The following is an 18,857-nucleotide window of genomic DNA, read 5'->3' as shown; positions in this document are numbered from 1 at the left end:
CCGTGTCGCTCGATCGGCGGGTCCCCGCCCCTCGCGGCCCTCAGCGGGGACCTGCCGGCGGGGCGGGTGCCGAGGGAGCGGCTGCACCGCCCGAGGGGGCCGAATTCCTCTTTGACGGGCCTAGCGCGGTGGTTGTCGTCTGCTTCGGTGTAACATTGGCCCTAATATCAGGGAACAGGATTTGAGTTCTTCATTCAGGTTAATTCGGTTTATATAAAAGGGAGGATATTTTCCACCCCTCCAGGCGCTGAGGCGGGGAAGTAACGCAGCCCTGAGCTGCTGCGGGCAGGGAGTTTGTCCATGAAGAAGGAAAGATTTCTGCCTGTCATGGAGACATGTATGTATTCTCTTGCTGCTTAGTCAGGAATTTAATTAATGTTGAAATACCATTCCTTGCAATAAGCAAAATGCCGCCGGTGCAGGTGAAAGCAGAATGCAGACTTGAAACCACTCATTTTCCCTCCTAACCTCGCCATTTACGTACAGCCTGGCTGCCAGGTCTCCTTCCTTCCTTCGCACTGTGACCTTCCCCATGTCTCCTGATCTCTACAGCTCATTTGCCCATTCTGTGAAACAAGGACCATATATTCCACGGGAAAACATTCTGGAATTAAAAGATGAAATATTTTGGAACCGCTAAAGCCGTATTACTGCCATCGACCAAAAACTTTTCTTTTCCAGCTCAGCGGTTGCCTAATCCTGTTAGTCACACTCGGAGGCCTCCCCCTTCTTTAGCAGCTTTAATCCTCGGGGTTTTTTGACCAGTAATCTTTGGTCCTGTGTCAGAACACACAGACCTTCACGGTCTGCTGTCAGCATTTCTTTTGGGTCCCGATCTTGTCTTTTGGGTCCAGATCTTGTCTTTTAGGGGTTCCTGTGACACAGCTCTGTGCCACCGAGTGAGATTCCTGGGCAGAGTGTGCATGAAGGGGTAGAAATGGGATATTTATGTCAAAGCTTACCTGCCAAAAATCACTGTGTTACGCACGCTCCCTCAAACCACGCACATGTGCCCCCAAAAGACGTACCCACCACCTGCTCCAGGCAGGGATGGGGGAGATGGGGGAGAGAGCGGGTCCGCAGCAGGCAAGGGGAGATGGAGGGGCGGCGTGGGGTGCCCCCGAGGCTGAGAGTTTGGGAAACTGAGGCAGGGGCTCGGTACCCGCCGCTCCGCAGAGCCCTCGCTCCGGGGAATGGGGAGGGAGCGAGGCTGGGACAGGCTTAAAGCCGTGCGGGGGGGAGGCGCGGTAGAGCCGCGCCGTCGCAGGGCGTTTATGCCGCTTTAAGGCGGTGCCGCCGCTCCCGGGCTCGGTCAGGCACCGGGAAGAGGAACTGGGCTTTGCACTACCGGGTCGGGGCGAGCGCACCGCCGTGCACCGGGCGGCCCCGGTTCTCCCCCCCCGGCCCCACCGCCCGCTCCGCGCTCGCTGAAAGGAAGGGATGGGGCGGGGAGGAGGAGGAGGAGGAGGAGGCGCTGGGGGTGAGGACGGGCCTTTGCATCCCCCCCGCACCCCCCCTGCGGCCCCTCTGCTCCCCGTTACATCCCCCTCGCACCCCCCCTGCTCCTTCCTTTTGCTGCGAGGGGACGTGCTTGCCAGGGCCGCCTGCTTGCGGGGTGCGTGCTTGAAATAAAGGCCCCCCCTACCTACCCACCCCACCCCGCCCGGAGATTCCCCCCCCCCCGCTATTCCCTGCCCTGAGTCCCCCTCCACCATGATTTTGCTGAGCAGCTTCTTGCACCTTCGGCCTCGGCGCTGCGGCCCCTTCGCAGGGCTGGGCAGGGGGGTCGGCCCCGCAGCGGGGTCCCGCAGGGCTCTGCGGGTGCTGGTGGACATGGACGGGGTGCTGGCTGACTTCGAGGGAGGCTTCCTCAAGAAGTTCAGGGCCAGGTACCCCGACAAACCCTACATTGCCCTGGAGGACCGGAGGGGCTTCTGGGTGTCGGAGCAATACGGGCGCCTGGGACCTGAGCTGAGTGTGAGTTTATGCATCCCCCGGCTCTGCGCGTTCTGTTCGCTCTGCGCCGTGAAGCTGGAGCTCCGGCCCCACGGGACCCACTGGCCCCCAGCTCGTGGGTGCAAGCGCTGGGGAGGGCTGCGGGTGCTGGCCGGAGCTCCCACCAAAACACAGGTACAGGTCTGCACGCAGGAGGGCTTCTAGCGGTGCCCTTTTTCCCAGAAATCCAGCATTTTTCTTGCACATTTCTTTTTTTTTTTTTTTTTTTCCTGCATGCGTGGATGGAGATAGATGCAAGGAAAGGAGATCTTTCAGAACATCTGTTTTAAAATACCCCAGATTGCATAGCTGGGTTTTTCTAGCTCTGATTTGGCCAAGTTGCATGGATTGATACTGTTCCTAGATGGATTATTTCGTTCATCAACAGCAATGTGAGGGGTGGGACGCAGCAGAGAAGTTGAGAGCAAACCATACAACTGATGCTTCGTGTGAGGGCTTACTTAAAACAACCCCAAGCCCTTCCATGCCTGAAAATTACCATATTCATTTTAATAATTGAAGCCTAAAAGCAAAGCTTTCTTTATGTTGGACTTTATCATTCAACGAAGGGCTGCAGAAAGTCGGTTCCTGCCTCTACAAGTTTCCCATCTCGGTGGGATGTCTGTGGTCTCATCTGCGGATTGCAGTTGCACTAGTTGAAAGGCGTTGCAGCAAATAAAAGTACTTACGTTGTTAGTAGTACGATGGCTACAAGGAAGGGAAGGTGAATAAGGTCCGAGGCTCTCCCACCAGCAAAGTCCTAAATGAGTTGAAGGAATAATATGTCCTCTCTAGCTGGGATTACTGAAAGGGAAATGGAGGGCATCGTTCACGCAGTAAGGCAGATGTTAAAAGTTTGGCAGGGGTAATGCATGATAACTCATATTTTTGCTTGATCTTAACTACTTTGGATGTGTTAAATGAAGTGAGCTCATCTTGTGTGTGCTGTGATCACGTAAAACCACCAAAACCTTGGGCTGAACAAATAGCAAAACTTCCACAGACCAACCTCAGGGCAGTCCTGATTTCACCTGTGGTTTCTGCTCAGGGATAAAGAGTAGGAGCCACTCTGACTACGGGCACGTGGGCTGTTCCAGTGGCCCCTCGTCAGAGAGCACCATCAACCTGCTGTAGGAGACCAGAAAATAAGAGCCAAAGAGTAAGTGAGCTGAAGGTCCCAGCTCTGAGAGGGAGAACAACAGCTCAGCAATACACCGAGCACACAGATGTGGAAGGATGGGGAGCCCTGGACTGGACGGGCAGGGAAATTGCTCATGGGGAGAGATAAGAAGAAGGAGATTGAGGGTCTGTCCTGCCTGGCACGTGGTGGGATTCCCAGCCTGGGGGATTTTTCCATCTGCCGGGCAGCGTGCTGGCTGTGGTGCCACAGGGAGTTATTCTGGTTCTGGGAGCTGAGCAGGTCTTTTCTTCAAGATGAGCTTAGTTCTTCCCCTATTGAGCTTGATTGCAAAATGCTTTTGAACATAAGTGGAAGTAGAATAGCTACGGAAGTCCTTGCTGTAAGAAAACACTTCAGCGCAGTTTGAAGTGCATTGCTGCATCACGCCACATTTCTCAGATGTCTCTTGTGCAACCATAGTCGGTATCTTAAAAATAAAACATCGCTGCTCACTGGTCTGTAGCAGAGCGACTGGAGTTTGAATGTTTGCTTGGCCCCGTGGCAAACTGTTAGGGTAGCTGTTCTTCTCATGGTACCAGGAGGCATTTCTGCCGACTCTCTTGCACCAGATCAGCATGTTTCATTTTGAATATGTATGAAGAAGGCTTTTCCTCCATCTTCTGAACCACCAATGTTTTCTGCTGCTCAGGCAAAAGGTTAGAGTGCAACAGTTGATCTTAGTAGTCTCTCCTTTTAAGTTGGGTGTCTGGTCTTCTCACGTTATCTGGGATTTTTTGAGAAATACAGGGTTTGATTCTGGCGCGTCATGTTAAACGCTCAGTGTCCAAATGTGTAATGGGTTCATGCATTCACCTTCCTGAGAGCAGGCAAGGTGTGCAGCCAGCATCTTGGCACAGGTGACTGGTGGGATGAAGCAGAACATGACTCCCCGGGTAAGCCCTGTGTTTGCCCTGGGGCATTGCTGCCCTGAGCCTGGAGTTCCCAGCAAAGCCCCAGTACAGGTGTAATAAAGGCAAAATGTGGTGGTTACCCACTAGATTCCCGCTCACCAGGCAGGAGGGAGCTACAAGTCCCCCTGGCATATCCAACCAGCCTATTTGTTGCTATGAGCTGTAAGAATCAGCACACAGGTATCACTGACGCTGCTCTCTCCTACCCTGATGCTCTGCCGACTTCTCCATACCCTTGCAATACAAGGCCAGGGCTTAAAGTTCCTTTTGTCCCTGTTCCCTTACCTCAAATACAGAAACAGAGGTGCTCAAAATGAAGATCAGTCCTTCAGGGCAGGGCTCCCTTCAAAATTTCTCCCAGCCGCAGCTGCAACGCTGGGACAGGGCTGCTTCCTCTGCCCGCAGCCGCGTCGCAGCGCTCCCAGGCTCTCCTCTCCGAGGACCCAGTGTCCATGCAAAATAATTGCTTTGCTTGGCAGCTGATAAGCCGTTACCTGTTTGAGGGAGTGCAGGGGATGCTGTTCCTTAGAGCTGTGCTGGACCCATCGCAGGCAGCCCCTGGACTCTGCCCTCATCCCAAGGTTTCGCTCCCCATGGTCTCTCTCTGCTCTGCTCTCCCTTTGCACCATACTAGTGCGCCCCAGCTGCCAACCTGGATGTTAAGTGTTTCAAACCCTTGCCTGGAGGTGCTGCATTTGCCAGGTAGTCCTTGCCCAGGCATCCCTGAGGAAGACCATCTGCACTCATCCTGACATGCATTTCATCCTATAATAAACTTTCTCCTTTGAGAGCAGCCCAGCTGCTATTTTAAGTGATCTCATTGAGACAAATAGGCCAGACAGCATCTGGAGCTGAACAGCATCACGTTACAGCAGGGCTACCAAGCCACGTCAGCCAGATCCATGTGGAAGTGCCTCTCCGGACACAGACGTGGGGTTTAGTTTGGTTCTAGACAATCTCTTGTGTTTTGCCTTGAAGGAACATGCTGCTCCCTCTGTGTCTGGGGCTGCACAGGCAAAACCAGGCCTGATCCGGTCATTGCCGATCTAAATTGTATGGGATGAGTGCAGATTGGTAGGTGGGAAACAGAGGCACCCACAGAGGCAAGGTGGGCTAGCAGGAGGGGACTGGAGCCAGTGCTTCCACCTTTCTCAGTCACTATCCTCTGTTCTAGCAGAGGTGGGGAAGATGCACATCTAAAGAGAAGAGTAGCAAGAAGCCCTGTGCAGTAACCACTCTCTTTCCCCTCACAGGAGAAAGCCATCAGCATCTGGGAATCCAAGAACTTCTTCATTGAACTGGACCCACTCCCCGGGGCTGTGGAAGCTGTGAAGCAAATGGCAAGTTTGGCAGAGTGAGTAGGAACCTGCCCATGGTATTTGGGGATGGACAGGGGAGCAGCAGTGGTTTTGCAGGCTTATCTGCCTCCTGGCAGAAGCACTGAATACAACATCAGCATTAAATTACCTCCTGGCCTGCTGGGCATGGAAGAAAAGAGAGGGCTTTGACTCCTGGAGCAGCCACCAAGAAAATTGGCTGTGTGCAGCCACTTTCCTTCAGCTCTTTCCTCCCACAAGGGTGGTGAAAAGGGGAACATGCTTGTGCCGTGGGTGTGGGTACATATCCTGGGGGTGGGATCCTGCAAGATGGGGGATTAACGCCTTAAATCCCCCTGTTTTGGTCTGTGTGTGGCAGGGGGTCTGCTTTGGGCACCTGCCTGCTCAGGCATGGAGTGGGGTCTCGCAGAGGCAGCCAGGTGTATCTCGAGGGGCAGCAGGGTCCGATCGGCATGTTTGGCCACCGAGTGACACTCTGCCCCTGTTTTTCTCCTCATGGCAGCACCGATGTGTTCATTTGCACAAGCCCCATCAAGAAGTACCGCTACTGCCCTTACGAGAAGGTGAGCAGGCCTGAATCCCAGCTCCCCCTCCCATACCGCACTGCCCAGCGAAAGCCAGCTGACCCCTGCATGCCTCCGTCTGTAAAGCAGCAGCGATAGTTCCTTGCTCCACCAGTTTTGTTCCTAAGCCTCTTCGCAGAGCAGCAGCTCTGCTGTTGGCCGAGCTCTGCCATTTGCATGCACTGAGGCGCTTGGTCTTAGTATTTCATCATGACATCAGAAGCTGCTTGGCTTGAAAAGAACTTGTCCTCCAGCAGCATCCGAATCCTTCCCACTGATGAACTTATTAAGAGAGGGGCCAGGGCTCATGCCGTGCACTGCTGCCATGCCGCTGAGCAGCCCCTGCCCCGTCCATCAGCCTTCCCTGTGCTCACCGCTCACCTCTCGCCTTCCAGTATGCCTGGGTGGAGAAGCACTTCGGCCCTGAGTTTCTCGAGCAGATCGTTTTGACGCGGGATAAGACGGTGGTTTCTGCTGACCTGCTTATAGATGACAGGCCTGATATAATAGGTAAGGGAGATGTGGGGTGGCAGGAGTGACCAGAGGCAGCCCCGAAGGGCAGACAGCATCTGGGGGTGATGGGTGCTGGTCTCTCCCTGGCTCTCCTTAGGGGGTTGTGTCCACAGGTTGCTCATGTTGGAGTAAACTCAAGCTCTACATCTCATGGAGGAGTTGTCCAGAGAGCCAACCTCTCTCCTTGCTTTGCAGGAGCTGAGCTGAACCCCAGCTGGGAGCACGTGCTCTTCACGGCCTGCCACAACAAGCACCTGCAGCTGAAGCCCCCGAGCCGCAGGCTGCAGTCCTGGACCGACGACTGGAAGGCCATTCTGGACAGCAAACGCCTGCCACCCGGCCAGGACGCCTAAACACCAGCCTCCCGCGGCCACCCGGGGCTGCGGCCACCCGCTGATGTCCCTCTGGAGTCCTGCTGAAGGCTGAAACCACAGATGGACAAACAGACAGACAGTCCCTGCTGCAGAGAGGAAGAGGAGGGTGAGCTAGATGCCACAGCCGCCCAGACCTGGAGAGCAGGCCCCAGCCTGGCCGTGCCACAAAGGACCAGCAGCAGGATTGGCCCTGTGGACCCGACAGCCTGGCTGGGGGACATTTCCCACTGGCTCCTGGGATCTCTATGCCACATCTGCACCCGCTGTGAGGCCAGCCCGGTGGTTCTGATGGACGAGCTCACCCTCAGCATGTCACTGCCATTGTCCGGTGCACCGCATGGCACAGACCAGCTCTCCATCCTCCTCTCTACCTTACGGTTGGGGATCATGCGGGTGGTTTGTTTTGTCCTCACGGGGCTTCATACCGAGCGGCTGCCTCGGGGGATGTTTCCTCCCGGTTGGTGCCTGGGTCTGGGGAGAGGGGAGGCTAGAAGGGCGGGGGGAGCAGGCGGACGCTGCCCAGGCTCCCTGCACTGGCTCGGCTGTGCTGTTCCTTGCAGCTGATGCAAGGGGACAGCTACATGCTTCCCTGTGGGAAGTCCTGCAGCAAGATATGGGGACAGTACCACTCCTCCAGTGGACCTGGCCATGGGGCGAGAGCTCTGAGGCACTGTTACTCCTGAGATGTAGCCGTCCTCCAGCCAGTGGGAGGGATTCCCTGCTTGCCCTCATCCCCGAGGAGCTGCCACAGCTTTAAAACTGGGGTTTTAGAGCTGATTTGGGATGAAGACAGGGGCTCTTCTCCCACCTGCTCATCACTTGTGGGCCGCTCACTGGGAGCATCTCTAGGGCAGCGAGCAGGTAGCAGCAGTGCCAGCACCAGCCCTTCCTGGGAGCGGGGCAGTTCCTGCAGGAGCTCATGGCTCACCCTGCCAGCCAGCGATCGGACGGTAACTCCCTGGATTTCAAAGCCAGGAAGCCCCTGCACATGCAGGCTGCATGATCAAATCACTCCGTCTTCCTCCTCCTGGTAGTGGCCAACATCAGCCTGCAAGGAAAACTCTGGGTGTGTGTCCACTGAGCACCCTGCTTCCACGCAGAAGGTCCTGGGTGCTGCATCCCACCGGGGTCAGGTACTGGGACGGTCGATGCCACAGAACATCCTAAAGCCTCTGGTGCGGAGCCGCCTGGGAAGGTGCTGCTGTGTGGAGAAGTGGAGCTGATGGAGGAGCTCCAGCATCGTGAGAAGTGGGTAAAGCAGAGACCCCATGGGTGTGCAGAGGGCAGGCTGAGGGTTGCACTGGTGGAGGATTGTCACGGCCGCATCTGTGGACCCTGTTTTCAGTCCTCACGTACCACAAGGGAAGAAACTGGGGGGACGCTGCTGTTAAAGGCTGGGGAGCCCATCAGAGGTGCTCATGAGTCTGTATCACAGGGTTAGTTTGTTCTGCAGCTGCCTGCAGCTCCACTGCTGTCTCTGGATGTCTGGCGACAGAGCGTGCTGCTGGCCCTGCTCACCTCATGCTGGGACCTCTGTGGCGAGGTGTGTGGCCACCTGGCCAGTGCGAAGGGGCTGCAGCGTATGCGGCTGTCTGTGCCAGCCACCACTGCCAGATGACTGTGCCGGGGCTGCCGAGCTCTGGGAGCTGCCAGTGCTGCTGGGAAGCTGCAGCTGGGCACCAAAAAGGGAGTGTTTGGACCAAGGGGCAGCTCCAAGAGGGACGCTTGTTGCACAGCTGTGCCCACAGCCTCTTCCTCCCCTGCCCAGCTCGTCCCTGCCTCCCCAGGCTTGCACCACTCTGGCCTTGAACTGCAGCAACTCGCTCGGCCCCAGAGAAGAGACATCCCAGCTGCTGGGGAGAGCCAGGCCTACAGCACGGCCATCAGGCAGACACGGCCCGGCTGTCCCAAGTGTTCGGCTGCCCCAGGCAAAGTGTTCGGCTGCCCCAGGCAAAGCCCCGGGGATGCGCTGGGTGCGTCAGGACCAGCACATCTGCGTCACTGCTGACACCACAGAGGCCATGCGGCCCCGCTCCCGCCTGCCCCCACGCCGTCCAGGATCCCACCACACGCTCCTGCCCTCCTGGCCCGAGGACTTTCTGGCTGCAGGAGGAAAATTCCCCCCTGGGACACATAGCCCCACGGGCGGGGGTGGTAGCCAGGGCTTGGCTGGAGTTAGCCACCCCACGCTGCTTGCTCATGCCTTTGGCTTGCCTCTCCTCTTTCATATGGGCACCCCATCAGCAAAAAAACTATGTGAGCTGAAAGCTACATAGCCAACAAATAACCTATTTCAGCAGCGGCAGCTGGCCCCCCGCCATGTCCGGGACCTGGAGGGGCTACTGAAGTCGGTGCTTCCGAGTCTGTGCCTTCCCCGGCTGCCGCAGGGCCAGGGACGAAGCCTCTGTTGTCTTGGGTCTTTCTGAAAGTTGCCCCATCTCTTGGGATGGGGTGAGCGTGTAAAGACAGCATGGTTGGTCCTTGGTGGTGGGAGTTACATACCACAAGGATCTTTTTTTTTTCCTTTCTTTTTTCTGTTTAAACCACTGTGTGCTTCTCTGGATGGTGGGTTTGGTTTGGGTGGGGGGGTATTTGAGAAGGGTGTTTGCAATGTGCAGCCACCTGAGATGCAGCTCTGTGGCCAAGAGCCATCTTGGCTGGGGATTTGCAGGCAGGGAGCTGAGACAGTGGGTGAGCACCGTGGGCAGCCGCTACAGCTACTGAGCATCACGTACCCTTTAGCACCGCTGGCTGTTGGCCCCTGCGTGCAGCCCGGGTGGCCTCATGGGGTCCGAGCTGTTTTTTTTCCCAGCAGCACCATTTAATCATGAGTTGCCCAAGTTCTCCAGAGCCTTCTCACAGACTGTCCTTGAGCCAAAACTGGAGCTGGTATGTCATTACAGCTGCCCAAACCAGCCATCTTCCCCCGAGGCTGTGGTGGATCTGAGGGACGTGGCGCTCTGACGACCAGTGGGTCTTTCCCCCTTGGTGGGATGTGCGGTACCAGAGAGACCGCGTGGCTTCATGCCAAATATACTTGAAAGCACAGCTGGAGTTTCTCATGCATGAGGCTCCGACTCGACGCACAGAAATCCTGAGCAGGTAGCTGGCCTGTTTGCGCCCGCCGAGCTCGGGGCCAGGAGGTGACTCTCCATCGCCTGACAGATCGGCCGTTTCAATGTTCAAGCCCTTCCATGGCCAGCTAAGACGCACAGAGCTTTTATTTTTAAATGCACATCTAAAAAAACGAGGCCGATGAGGAGCACTGCGATAAACACTGGGTTTTATTGGCATCCAGCTTCCTAGAAACAGTTTGGATTTTGCAGTTTCCCACCCGTGGCTCTGCCCTCTGCCTGGGGCCAGGGAGGGTGTTTGCCTGTGGTCTTGGGCAAGTCCCCGTGTCCAAAAAGCCTGAAACCTGCCCCCAGCAGTGCCATTACCCCATTACACAGAGTCCCTGTGGGTGGAAAGAGGGGTGGGTTTAGGTAATGATCAGCTTCCTGGAGATCTTTTATAATAAATAAAGCCATAAAGTGAGTCTCCCATTGGGCCACAGGGCTGAAGCAATAAAAGGGGCTGGAGCTGTCATGGGCTGGCTCTCCCTGGGATTTTGTACCTTGTCCATCTCTGTGGGATGGTCCACATCCACACACGCTGCATGTGGGGTGTCCACAGGCTTCCCCTGCCTGCCATGGGGCCATGCCACAGGTGACCCCTGTGCTGGACCGGCACTTGCATGCTGTGAGCCATGCCATAGCCCTGCCAGACATGCAGGATCGAAGGTGGGGAGGGAGGACTGCAGGACCATCCCAACAGGGCTGGGAAAATCCCCATTTCTGTATCGGGCTCCGGGGAGGGATGCTCCAGCCAGACAGTGGCCCATCCCAGGCTCTTCTTGCCCTGAGGACAGTAGCCAGGATCAGCACAGCGCAGAGGAGGTGAGCACTGATGCTGGGGCAAAGCACAGGACTTGTTTTTTTTTCCCTTGTATTCAGCGCAGCATTAACTCACTGCCATGTGCAGTTTAAAAACTTTTCTCTTCCCGCTCAGAGTGCTGGGCTAGATGGCTGCAAGCACTCAGAGGTTAAATTAGCCTCTTCACTGGCAACTCCAATCCTGCCACAGCTCAGCCCCTGCCTAGATGCTACAGCAAGTTAAAACGTGGTCTGTGCCACAGCTCATGCCTGAGATGTGTGTTTCTGGGCCTGAGCCATGCTCGGCTGTGGCTGGACAGCGCGAGGTCCGACTCTGCTCCTGCTGATGCTGGGGCCAGGAGTGTCCCCTGGGAAGCAGTGACCTGCCCCAGGCACCGTGAGACGTCAGGGAGGACGGGCGTTTGCCCCGGGGCTGCCATGAGTGGTCTGAGCACTGGTTTGACTCCAGGACACTACGTGGAGTGTGAGCAGGATCGTATCTGTGAGCTGGAGGTGCGGCCCTGCGGGAGCCAGGACACCCAATGGCTCCTGGCCAGCATGGGGACAGGGTGGTTCAGCTGCCAGCTCAGCACAGCCTGGACTGGGTGTGCATCCCCCCCCAGATGCTCCTGTGGGGCCCATAAAGCTGCCCTGGGGCTGGTTTGGGCAACAAGCACCTCTCTGCCCTTGCAGCTGCTTTTTGGGGCTGCCTGCAAAGCCTGGCAGCAAGTGTTGGACCCCAGCTGCCTCTTTCCCCACCACTTTTGCCCCACACTGGAGGTCCAAGCTGCCCAGAGGAGACACTGTCCTTTCCCTGGCACAGGGATGGAGGCAGCGGCTTTGACACCAGCTCTGCTCCGAGCTGGGGCTGCCAGTTTGTGGCACTGGGACCAGAGCTGCATGTTTCCCAGTAAAAGATGGAGCAAGGTGGAGGGACTGCATCCCCACCAGCCCGGCGAGCGCTGGCAGACCATCACGAACTGCCGGTGACCTGCAGGTGTGCAGCTGCGTCCGCTCCTCCACGCTCTGCTGTTTTTGCCTTGAAAAGCCTCAGGTTGCAGATACTACTTATCTTCCAGGTGACAATCACAGTTTCCAAGGCAGGCGGAGGTGGAGATGAGGGAAAAGGAGGTGGTGGTGACCTGGCCCTGGCCCTGAGCACAGGGAGCGCTCCGGGCCAGTTGCTGGTGGGAGCCTTCGCACTCTTCTCACGGCCAGGGGCTGCTGGGCGCAGTGCTGAGTGCTGAGGAAAGGGTGTCAAAACCAAAGATGCCTTCTCTTAACATGTAAGCACTGGCATCGGCTGGGCGCTGAATTCGGGCATTGCCCAAACTCACCAGAAATGTTCCAGGAGGTTTGGGTGCTCTCCCGGCAGGCATCATGTGAAACCCCTCAGCTGCCAGGAGTGGGGTGGGGGTATGAGCACCCAACCCCCTTCGGGAATTCCTCCCCAGAGCTGCTCGCTTCACCCTGGTCCAAGCTGGATCACACTTGCAGGACCCGGCAGTGTGGGAGCAAGTGGTGCTTGCGCCTGGAGCCCTCGGAAGCTGTCGCTGTGTGGGTGTTTGTTAGCTCTTTCTCACGTTGGCTGATGCCCAAATAACTCCAAGTCGGTGCGAAGCCGGATGAAGGGGGAGAGCGAGGGCTGCAGGGGCCGGCCGGGGCCAGCCCTGACGCAAGGGGGACGGGTGGTGTGGGACAAAGCCAGGGCAGGGAACGGCGGGAGGATGAGTCACCCAAATACGCAGGAGGGGAAGGAGTGGAGGCAGCGATGGCTCAGCCCGTGGCAGCGGCCGGACGGGGCTTTGCTTCGATTTCAGGAGAGGAGCAGGACGGTGCCCTGGGGTCACTGCTCAGGCCAAGGTCCGGAGCCCAGCGCTCCCCGGGCACCGTGGGAGAGCATAGAGAGGAGAAGGAGAAATATCCACTAGAGGGGACTGTGTGATCGCGTGTGGGAGCGTGGTGCTGCCAGCCCAGGCGCAGAGCAGGATCTGGCTCCTCCAGCCCTCAGCTCTCCTGGTTACCCCAGCCCCGGCTCCCGATGCCCTCCGCATCCCTCTCGCTGGGCACTGCAGCCCCGGGCGGGGGGCGCACAGCTTAGCCAGGGCCAACTGGAGCACCACGAGGCAACGAGAAAGCCATTGCAGCTGCAGGCGCTGGGGAATTGTGTGGGGCTGGCTAAGCCCCCACCCAGCCACTCGCTCACTCCTCCCCAGCAGGATGGGACAGAGGAGGAGATGGGCAAAAGCATGAAAAACTTGTGGGTCAGAACTAGAGGTCTGTAGGGCTCATATAGAAAATATCCCTGGGAAAAATGCAGGCTGCAGGCTCCCCTGACAGCCCAGGGCATCCCCCCTCCTCCTCCATTCCTCCCTGCTCAGCTCTGCCCCCACTCCCCGCCGGGACCCCACAACTCTCCCAGGGCTGAGACTGTTCATCCTGTCCCTGCAAGCCTGAAATCCCCCAAGGACCCAGGGCCGTTTGCTTTTTCCTCCCGCTCACCCTGAAGCCAGAGCCCGTTGCGGGGGGCAGAAGGGGATCAGAGCCAGGAGTGTCGAGGGCAGGAGGAACCGGGGCAGTTTCTGGTTGTTTCCTCTCACCCTCCCCTTCTCCCGCAGCATCATGATATCATTTCCCTCCTGGTAGGATTAATGGTCTTTGCTTCTCTATTTGTACACAAGGACTTAAGTAATGCACTCCCCAGAGAGAAATAAAGCTTCCCTTGCCCCAGCAGTGCTGGGGAGACCAGGTCAGAGCCCATGGTGATGGGCTGCATCAGCTTTCCCATGTCCTTCAAGCCTCCACCCATATTAAGCCCATCCACCTGGCAAAGAATCTGCAAAATGTTTGTGACTGTGTTAACAAACCCTCTTGTGGAACATGTTGTGTTTAAATGTGAGCCTGACACCCTCTCCCTGCTGAGCCCGGGGCCAAGCCCGTGGGCAATGCGGGGCTGGGGCTCACAGCTGCCAAAAAACATCTCCTGATGCCCGTGCACAGCTCCGTGACCGGCAACCCCGAGCGGGAGGCCACCTTGGCTGCCATTCCCACCAACCACCAAACCTGCCAGCAATGTCCCATCAGTGGCTCCTTCCTGGAGGTTCCCAGCTCTCAGTCCTGGAGCAGGGATGCAGCTGGGAGAAGGGTCTCACCACGATGTACAGCCCTGGTGTGCTGCAGCCACTGCAGCATGGACACAAGGGCTCTGGGGATCCCGTCCAGCTCCATAAATACCTGTCATAGGGGAGGTCACTGGTCTCAGGCCACCTCATGGGCAGACACCCATGGAGCTGAGCTTGCACATCCCATTTCCACAGCCACCCACGATGGGTCTGAGCCTGTCCCCATCCCCACCTCCCTTGCCTGCCTGCTCCTCCTCGGCTGGCAGCTGCCAGCAATGCTCCTGAGGGTGCCTTGGGGACATGGTGCTGCTGCTCTCCCAGAACAGACTCACCCTGAATATATACTATTTTAAACTCTAATTTGCCAGACTTCAGGGGAAACTTGCCTTGCCTGCATCTGGGTCAAGCCCAGCCCAATACCCCATGTCCCAGAGTCTGCATACAGGGTGAGGGTGCTTGAGGGTCTATGGACATAGCTGGCTGTCCCCAAGCCCCATGGGTCCCCTGTGACCTGCTCGGTGCCTGTGGTGTGTTTCCATCATGCCAGTCCAGTGGGAGCCCCCAGTTGGGCAGCACCTGCGCTGCCTTCAATGCTTGCACGTTCCCTGGTGATGGTAGTGAGTCATCCAACGGCTCCCAGGGACGCTCCAGAATGCTGGTGGAGTCAGGAAAATTCCATAAGGTGCTGGGAGATGCAGCAGGGGCAGCTGGGGATACCAGGAATCAGCCTCTGTTTAGTAAAGGGGAGGCAAGGGGGCTCCACTGCGTGTGCCGGGGGATGCGCCATGACGGGGAGCAGCTCGTGCTGCATGGGGCGAGTCCTTCCCAGGTGAAGGGCTGGGAAAGGCAGGGACCTGCTGCATTTGGTGCTGCCAAGCTGCCTGCACACTGCTGGTGCCACCCAAGCGAGGCTCCATGCCACCCCTGCCGTATCGCTGCTGAAGGCAGCCGGTGCCTGCTCTCAGCCAGCTCTCCATCTCGGTGGGACTGGAATCGCTGGTGCCTGTGTTTCCCTTTTTGGCACTGTGCCCACCTGCACGAAGCTTTTGGCTGGGCACTAGCTGGGAACCACCTGGCTTATCACCCCAACCCGGCGGGGGCTGCTGGGGCGAGCCATGCCCCGTCCTGCCGGAGGGTCCCGCTGGTTTCCCCTCCCAGTTACAGCTGCGCCAGCTGATGACTCCATCAGCCCCGAGGTAGCATCGCAGGGAGCAGGTCCCTGAAGCTTTTCAGGTGTTACCACCCCCTCCTCTTGTAGACATCACCTTCATTCTCGGTCCCAGAACCCCCTCAGCTCCCTGCAGCCTCTGGAAAAGCAAACTTGTGCCTTGGATGCCCGTTTTATAACAGGTTTTCCCTTTCCAGAGCAGCAGTGCGGTCTCACGGCTGTGCTTCCTGCTCATGCATCTTGTACACGTCCTTTTTTACCACAAAAAAGGGCTCCTGGGCTGGTTCCTGGGGGTGGGCAGGTGGCAGTCACAGACCCTCACTGCAGCGCTGCCGTGTTGGGACTGCTTCACCCTTGCAGTGGGGCTCCTCTCTGCAGATGCCAGTTTATTCTCTGCAAGACATACCAGCCTGTAAGGAAACATGTCTGAATATAAAACTCACCAGTCTGGCACCTCCTTGGTCCAAAATCAATCTCTGGGTTACCCATGACTTTTCAGATGATGAAAATGATGGCACAAAATATGCTATAGCTCCTTCACATATGTCAGGGTTGGGACTGCCCACATCTATGGGTGACAGGAAAATAGGGAGGTGAGTGTCCCACCCTGGTCAGCATGGGTCAGGGCCTGGCTCTGTGTCGGGGTCTCTGCTTTTGGGTATTCATAAATAGACACCACAAAATGTCCACAAAAAAGGGCAAAGCTTCATTTCTGCTTCATTCATCATGGCCTTGGGGCACGACGCCAGGCGCCAGCATCCCCCTCTCATCGGACCCCCACGCACGGGGCTTTTGCAGCAGTTCTTGTTGGCTGAAAGGGTTTCAGAAGTGCCCGAACCTTTAGGGCTGTGTGTTCCCAAGAAGCCACAAACCCTTCCGCACCTCTCCCCCCAAATTTTCAGCATTGCAGCCCCAGCGATGACCCAGCACCCAACCAGCCCTAGGGACTCTGCTGTTTTCTACACCGCCCAGCTTTGCGATGTGTCTATCAACCACATCGAACGTGCCGGGAGGAATGTTTCAGGTACAGCACCTGCTTTCACTGTGCAGCATTGTTTCCCCAAAGCCCAGGAGAACAGTAGCAGCTTGATGCACTCTGACCCCTGTCAGACCCAACTGGCTCCGTCCTGCTCGGAGGTGGTTGCTTCATCCCAAACTAGCTAATTCTTGCTTCTTTTTCTATTCTTGCTTTTGAAGGAGGAAGGGGAGAACAAAACAGCCCTCAGGGTGAAGTTACCTTCTTAATTAACAAGGCTGAGAGCTTTGCAGATATTGTGCAGAAGGAGAGAAAAATAAGGAAAACTGGGCAAAACCAGAAAGGATTGGGTTCAATTGTCAGACCAATTAACCTAGATCCGCACTCTCCCTCTGGATGAATATCTCGTTATTATGTAATTGCTTGGGCCCAAGCTCCTGACTGAGAGAAATTAAAATCAGACACTTAACAAGGCAACCTGGTGTGGAGATGGGATGTGGGAGCTGCCCGTAGAAGCCATCCGCAGGGCAAAACCCAGCAAGAGCCTGAGCTGCGTGGGGTGAGCTTGAGCTTGAGCCTGAGCTTAGAGGAACTTGCTGAAATCAGCATTATCTGGACCATTTGCACCATCCTAGACCCAAAATGTGGCTGGCCTGGGGGATAATTTGGAAAGGCCCTGGAGATGATGAGCAGTCGGGAGGCCCTGATTTAACCAAGCACTTAAGTGTCTGCATATTTGTAATGTAGCTGCAAGTCCAGCTCAGCTCAGCAAGGGATTTAACACGGATATGTGATATGTAGTGTGCTCAGTCAGGGACAAAGTGATTCGGGAGCTCTTTTGTCTTGAGAACAAATAAAATTCATTGTAAGCTCTACTTGACCCTTTCCTCCATGCTCTGTGTTAGGACCCATCTGCCTAGAGAGGAGGAAAAATTCCATCATTACAGACTTTTAAATCTATACCTAATAATAAAAAGCCACTAACCCTAATAAATCAGCCTGAGAACACTAGCCAGTGCCATAGCTGAGCAGGGTTTTCCATCTGTAGGGTTGATGAGTTCATACGCAGTGGGAAATTTAAATGCAATGTTTGGGAAAGGGCTGAAGGTTTCAATATTAGCTTAAGAGTAGACAAACTGTTTTTCTGCTGCTAAGTGGAAGGGGATCTCCTTGTGGGAGGGTTGGCCTTTCCCATCCCCTGTATTTTCATCTACTTCTTTTCCTGCCTGCAAATTATCCACAGAGAGAGTGAAAGCTTCAGAAAACCACCATGCATGCCCCGCACCCCGTTTGCACTGACTCAAGGTGCCATAGCAGCTTTGCTTCCAACCCAACCATGCCAGCACCGGCCAGCTGCTGCCCGCAGCTGCTCGCCCTCCTGGTTCGACCTCCTGCAATATCTGCATTTCCCCCAGGACTTTTTGGGGTGCTGCTCCTGCGTCCAGCTCTCACTGGCATTAAATCTGTTTCCAGCCCCTTGGCCAAGCCCTCAGCTCTGATCCCCATCCTTAGCAAAACCCCGCTGCAGCATGTGTTGCTGCACAATACAAAGCAGGTATCTTTAAAGAAAAAAAATGCTGGATATCCTAAATTAAGCAGTTTTAGCTTATCCTGGTACCAGGCATCCTCAGCTGGCAAACCCCAAAGGCTCCAGCAACACAACATGTCTTTAGGGAAACCACCACCGCCCTGGCTACACCACATGTATTTATTGACATGGAAAACAGCTGCCCCGTGTTTTCCAGCTCCACACCCCGGGCACAACCCGCAGCTACCAACACCCTTCAAAACATCCTTCTCCTGAGATTCTCGGCGTCTGCCGCCCTCCGAGAGCATCTGAAGGGCCCGTGTGTGCTCATCCGATGCTGAAACGGGCTCAGGATTTTCCTACGAATGCCCCAGGATTAAATTAAAGAGGATTTAAGCAGATGGTCGGTTCTCTGCTCTTCATAGTTGGCAAAATGGGAACCATATCGCTGAACTGTCTACCAGCACTAATTAATGTTTGTAAAGCGCTCTGCTCTGCAAACTGCTGTCTACGTGCTAAGTGCTATCATTAGTATTATTACTAAGCTATTTATGCCTGTTCCAGTGCTTTCTCTTCCTTGTCCCAAAGGGCTTTTCCTCTTCCCTGTGCAAATGTACTGAGGCTGGGAAGAGGAATGAGCCCTACCAGGCTCTGGCTGGCTCTAGCCCAGGCTCAGATCCTCGGTTTGCCGGCAAAACCCTCCGTTTGTGCCAGCACCACTGGGCTGGAGCCACCAGCTCAACGGTGAGGGCAGGAGCAGACGGGGACTGGGAGGGTTTGCCCAGAGATGGGGTTTAGCATCATCATGCCCAACTGTGGGTGAGGTGGTTGTCTCACTGCCTCTCCTGATGGCAAAATGGACACGATGCTGCTTCCCTGACTCCTCCGTGTTCCCATGGGGAAAAGCTTTCTTGTGATCCTAGGGGCTATTTGCATCCTTCTCTCTGTTGCTGACTGCAAAGGGTTTTGCAAGATAAGGGAGGGATCACTCATCCTTCCTAATGACCTAAGAGGAGACCGAGGCACAGAGGAGGTTCAGTGATGGATGAGCTCAGCCGTGGTCCATGACAGGCCCTTGTCCCAACCGGGTAGTGACGTCTGCTGCCACTGGCAGATGGGATGATGCATTCCCTATGAATAACCATCCTTGCAAGACAGTATTCTGCAAAACTGCAGGATGGCTTCTCCCTTCCCCACTCGGTGAAGCCTTCATCAGAGAAGCAGCTCATGAGAAATCATGGCTGCTGCCTCTGGAAAGCAGTGAGAGGGCAGCGAT

General features: G+C 56.1%; 1 protein-coding gene across 1 annotated transcript; it reads left to right on the top strand.

The window, feature by feature from the left end:
* The first annotated feature begins 1,476 nt into the window (after window positions 1–1,476).
* NT5M (5',3'-nucleotidase, mitochondrial) lies at window positions 1,477–10,410 on the top strand. Its single transcript, XM_074841040.1, has 5 exons — window positions 1,477–1,977; window positions 5,340–5,440; window positions 5,926–5,986; window positions 6,382–6,496; window positions 6,695–10,410. Exons 1-5 carry the CDS (start codon window positions 1,714–1,716, stop codon window positions 6,850–6,852), a joined length of 699 nt encoding a protein of 232 aa, XP_074697141.1. The 5' UTR covers window positions 1,477–1,713; the 3' UTR covers window positions 6,853–10,410.
* Window positions 10,411–18,857: the final 8,447 nt, after the last annotated feature.

This window comes from Strix aluco, chromosome 15 (genome assembly GCF_031877795.1).
Source record: "Strix aluco isolate bStrAlu1 chromosome 15, bStrAlu1.hap1, whole genome shotgun sequence".
In the NCBI taxonomy this organism is placed as follows: domain Eukaryota; kingdom Metazoa; phylum Chordata; class Aves; order Strigiformes; family Strigidae; genus Strix; species Strix aluco.
The sequence above is the reverse complement of the archived record's forward strand: the minus strand, read 5'-3'. Positions and strand labels throughout refer to the sequence as shown.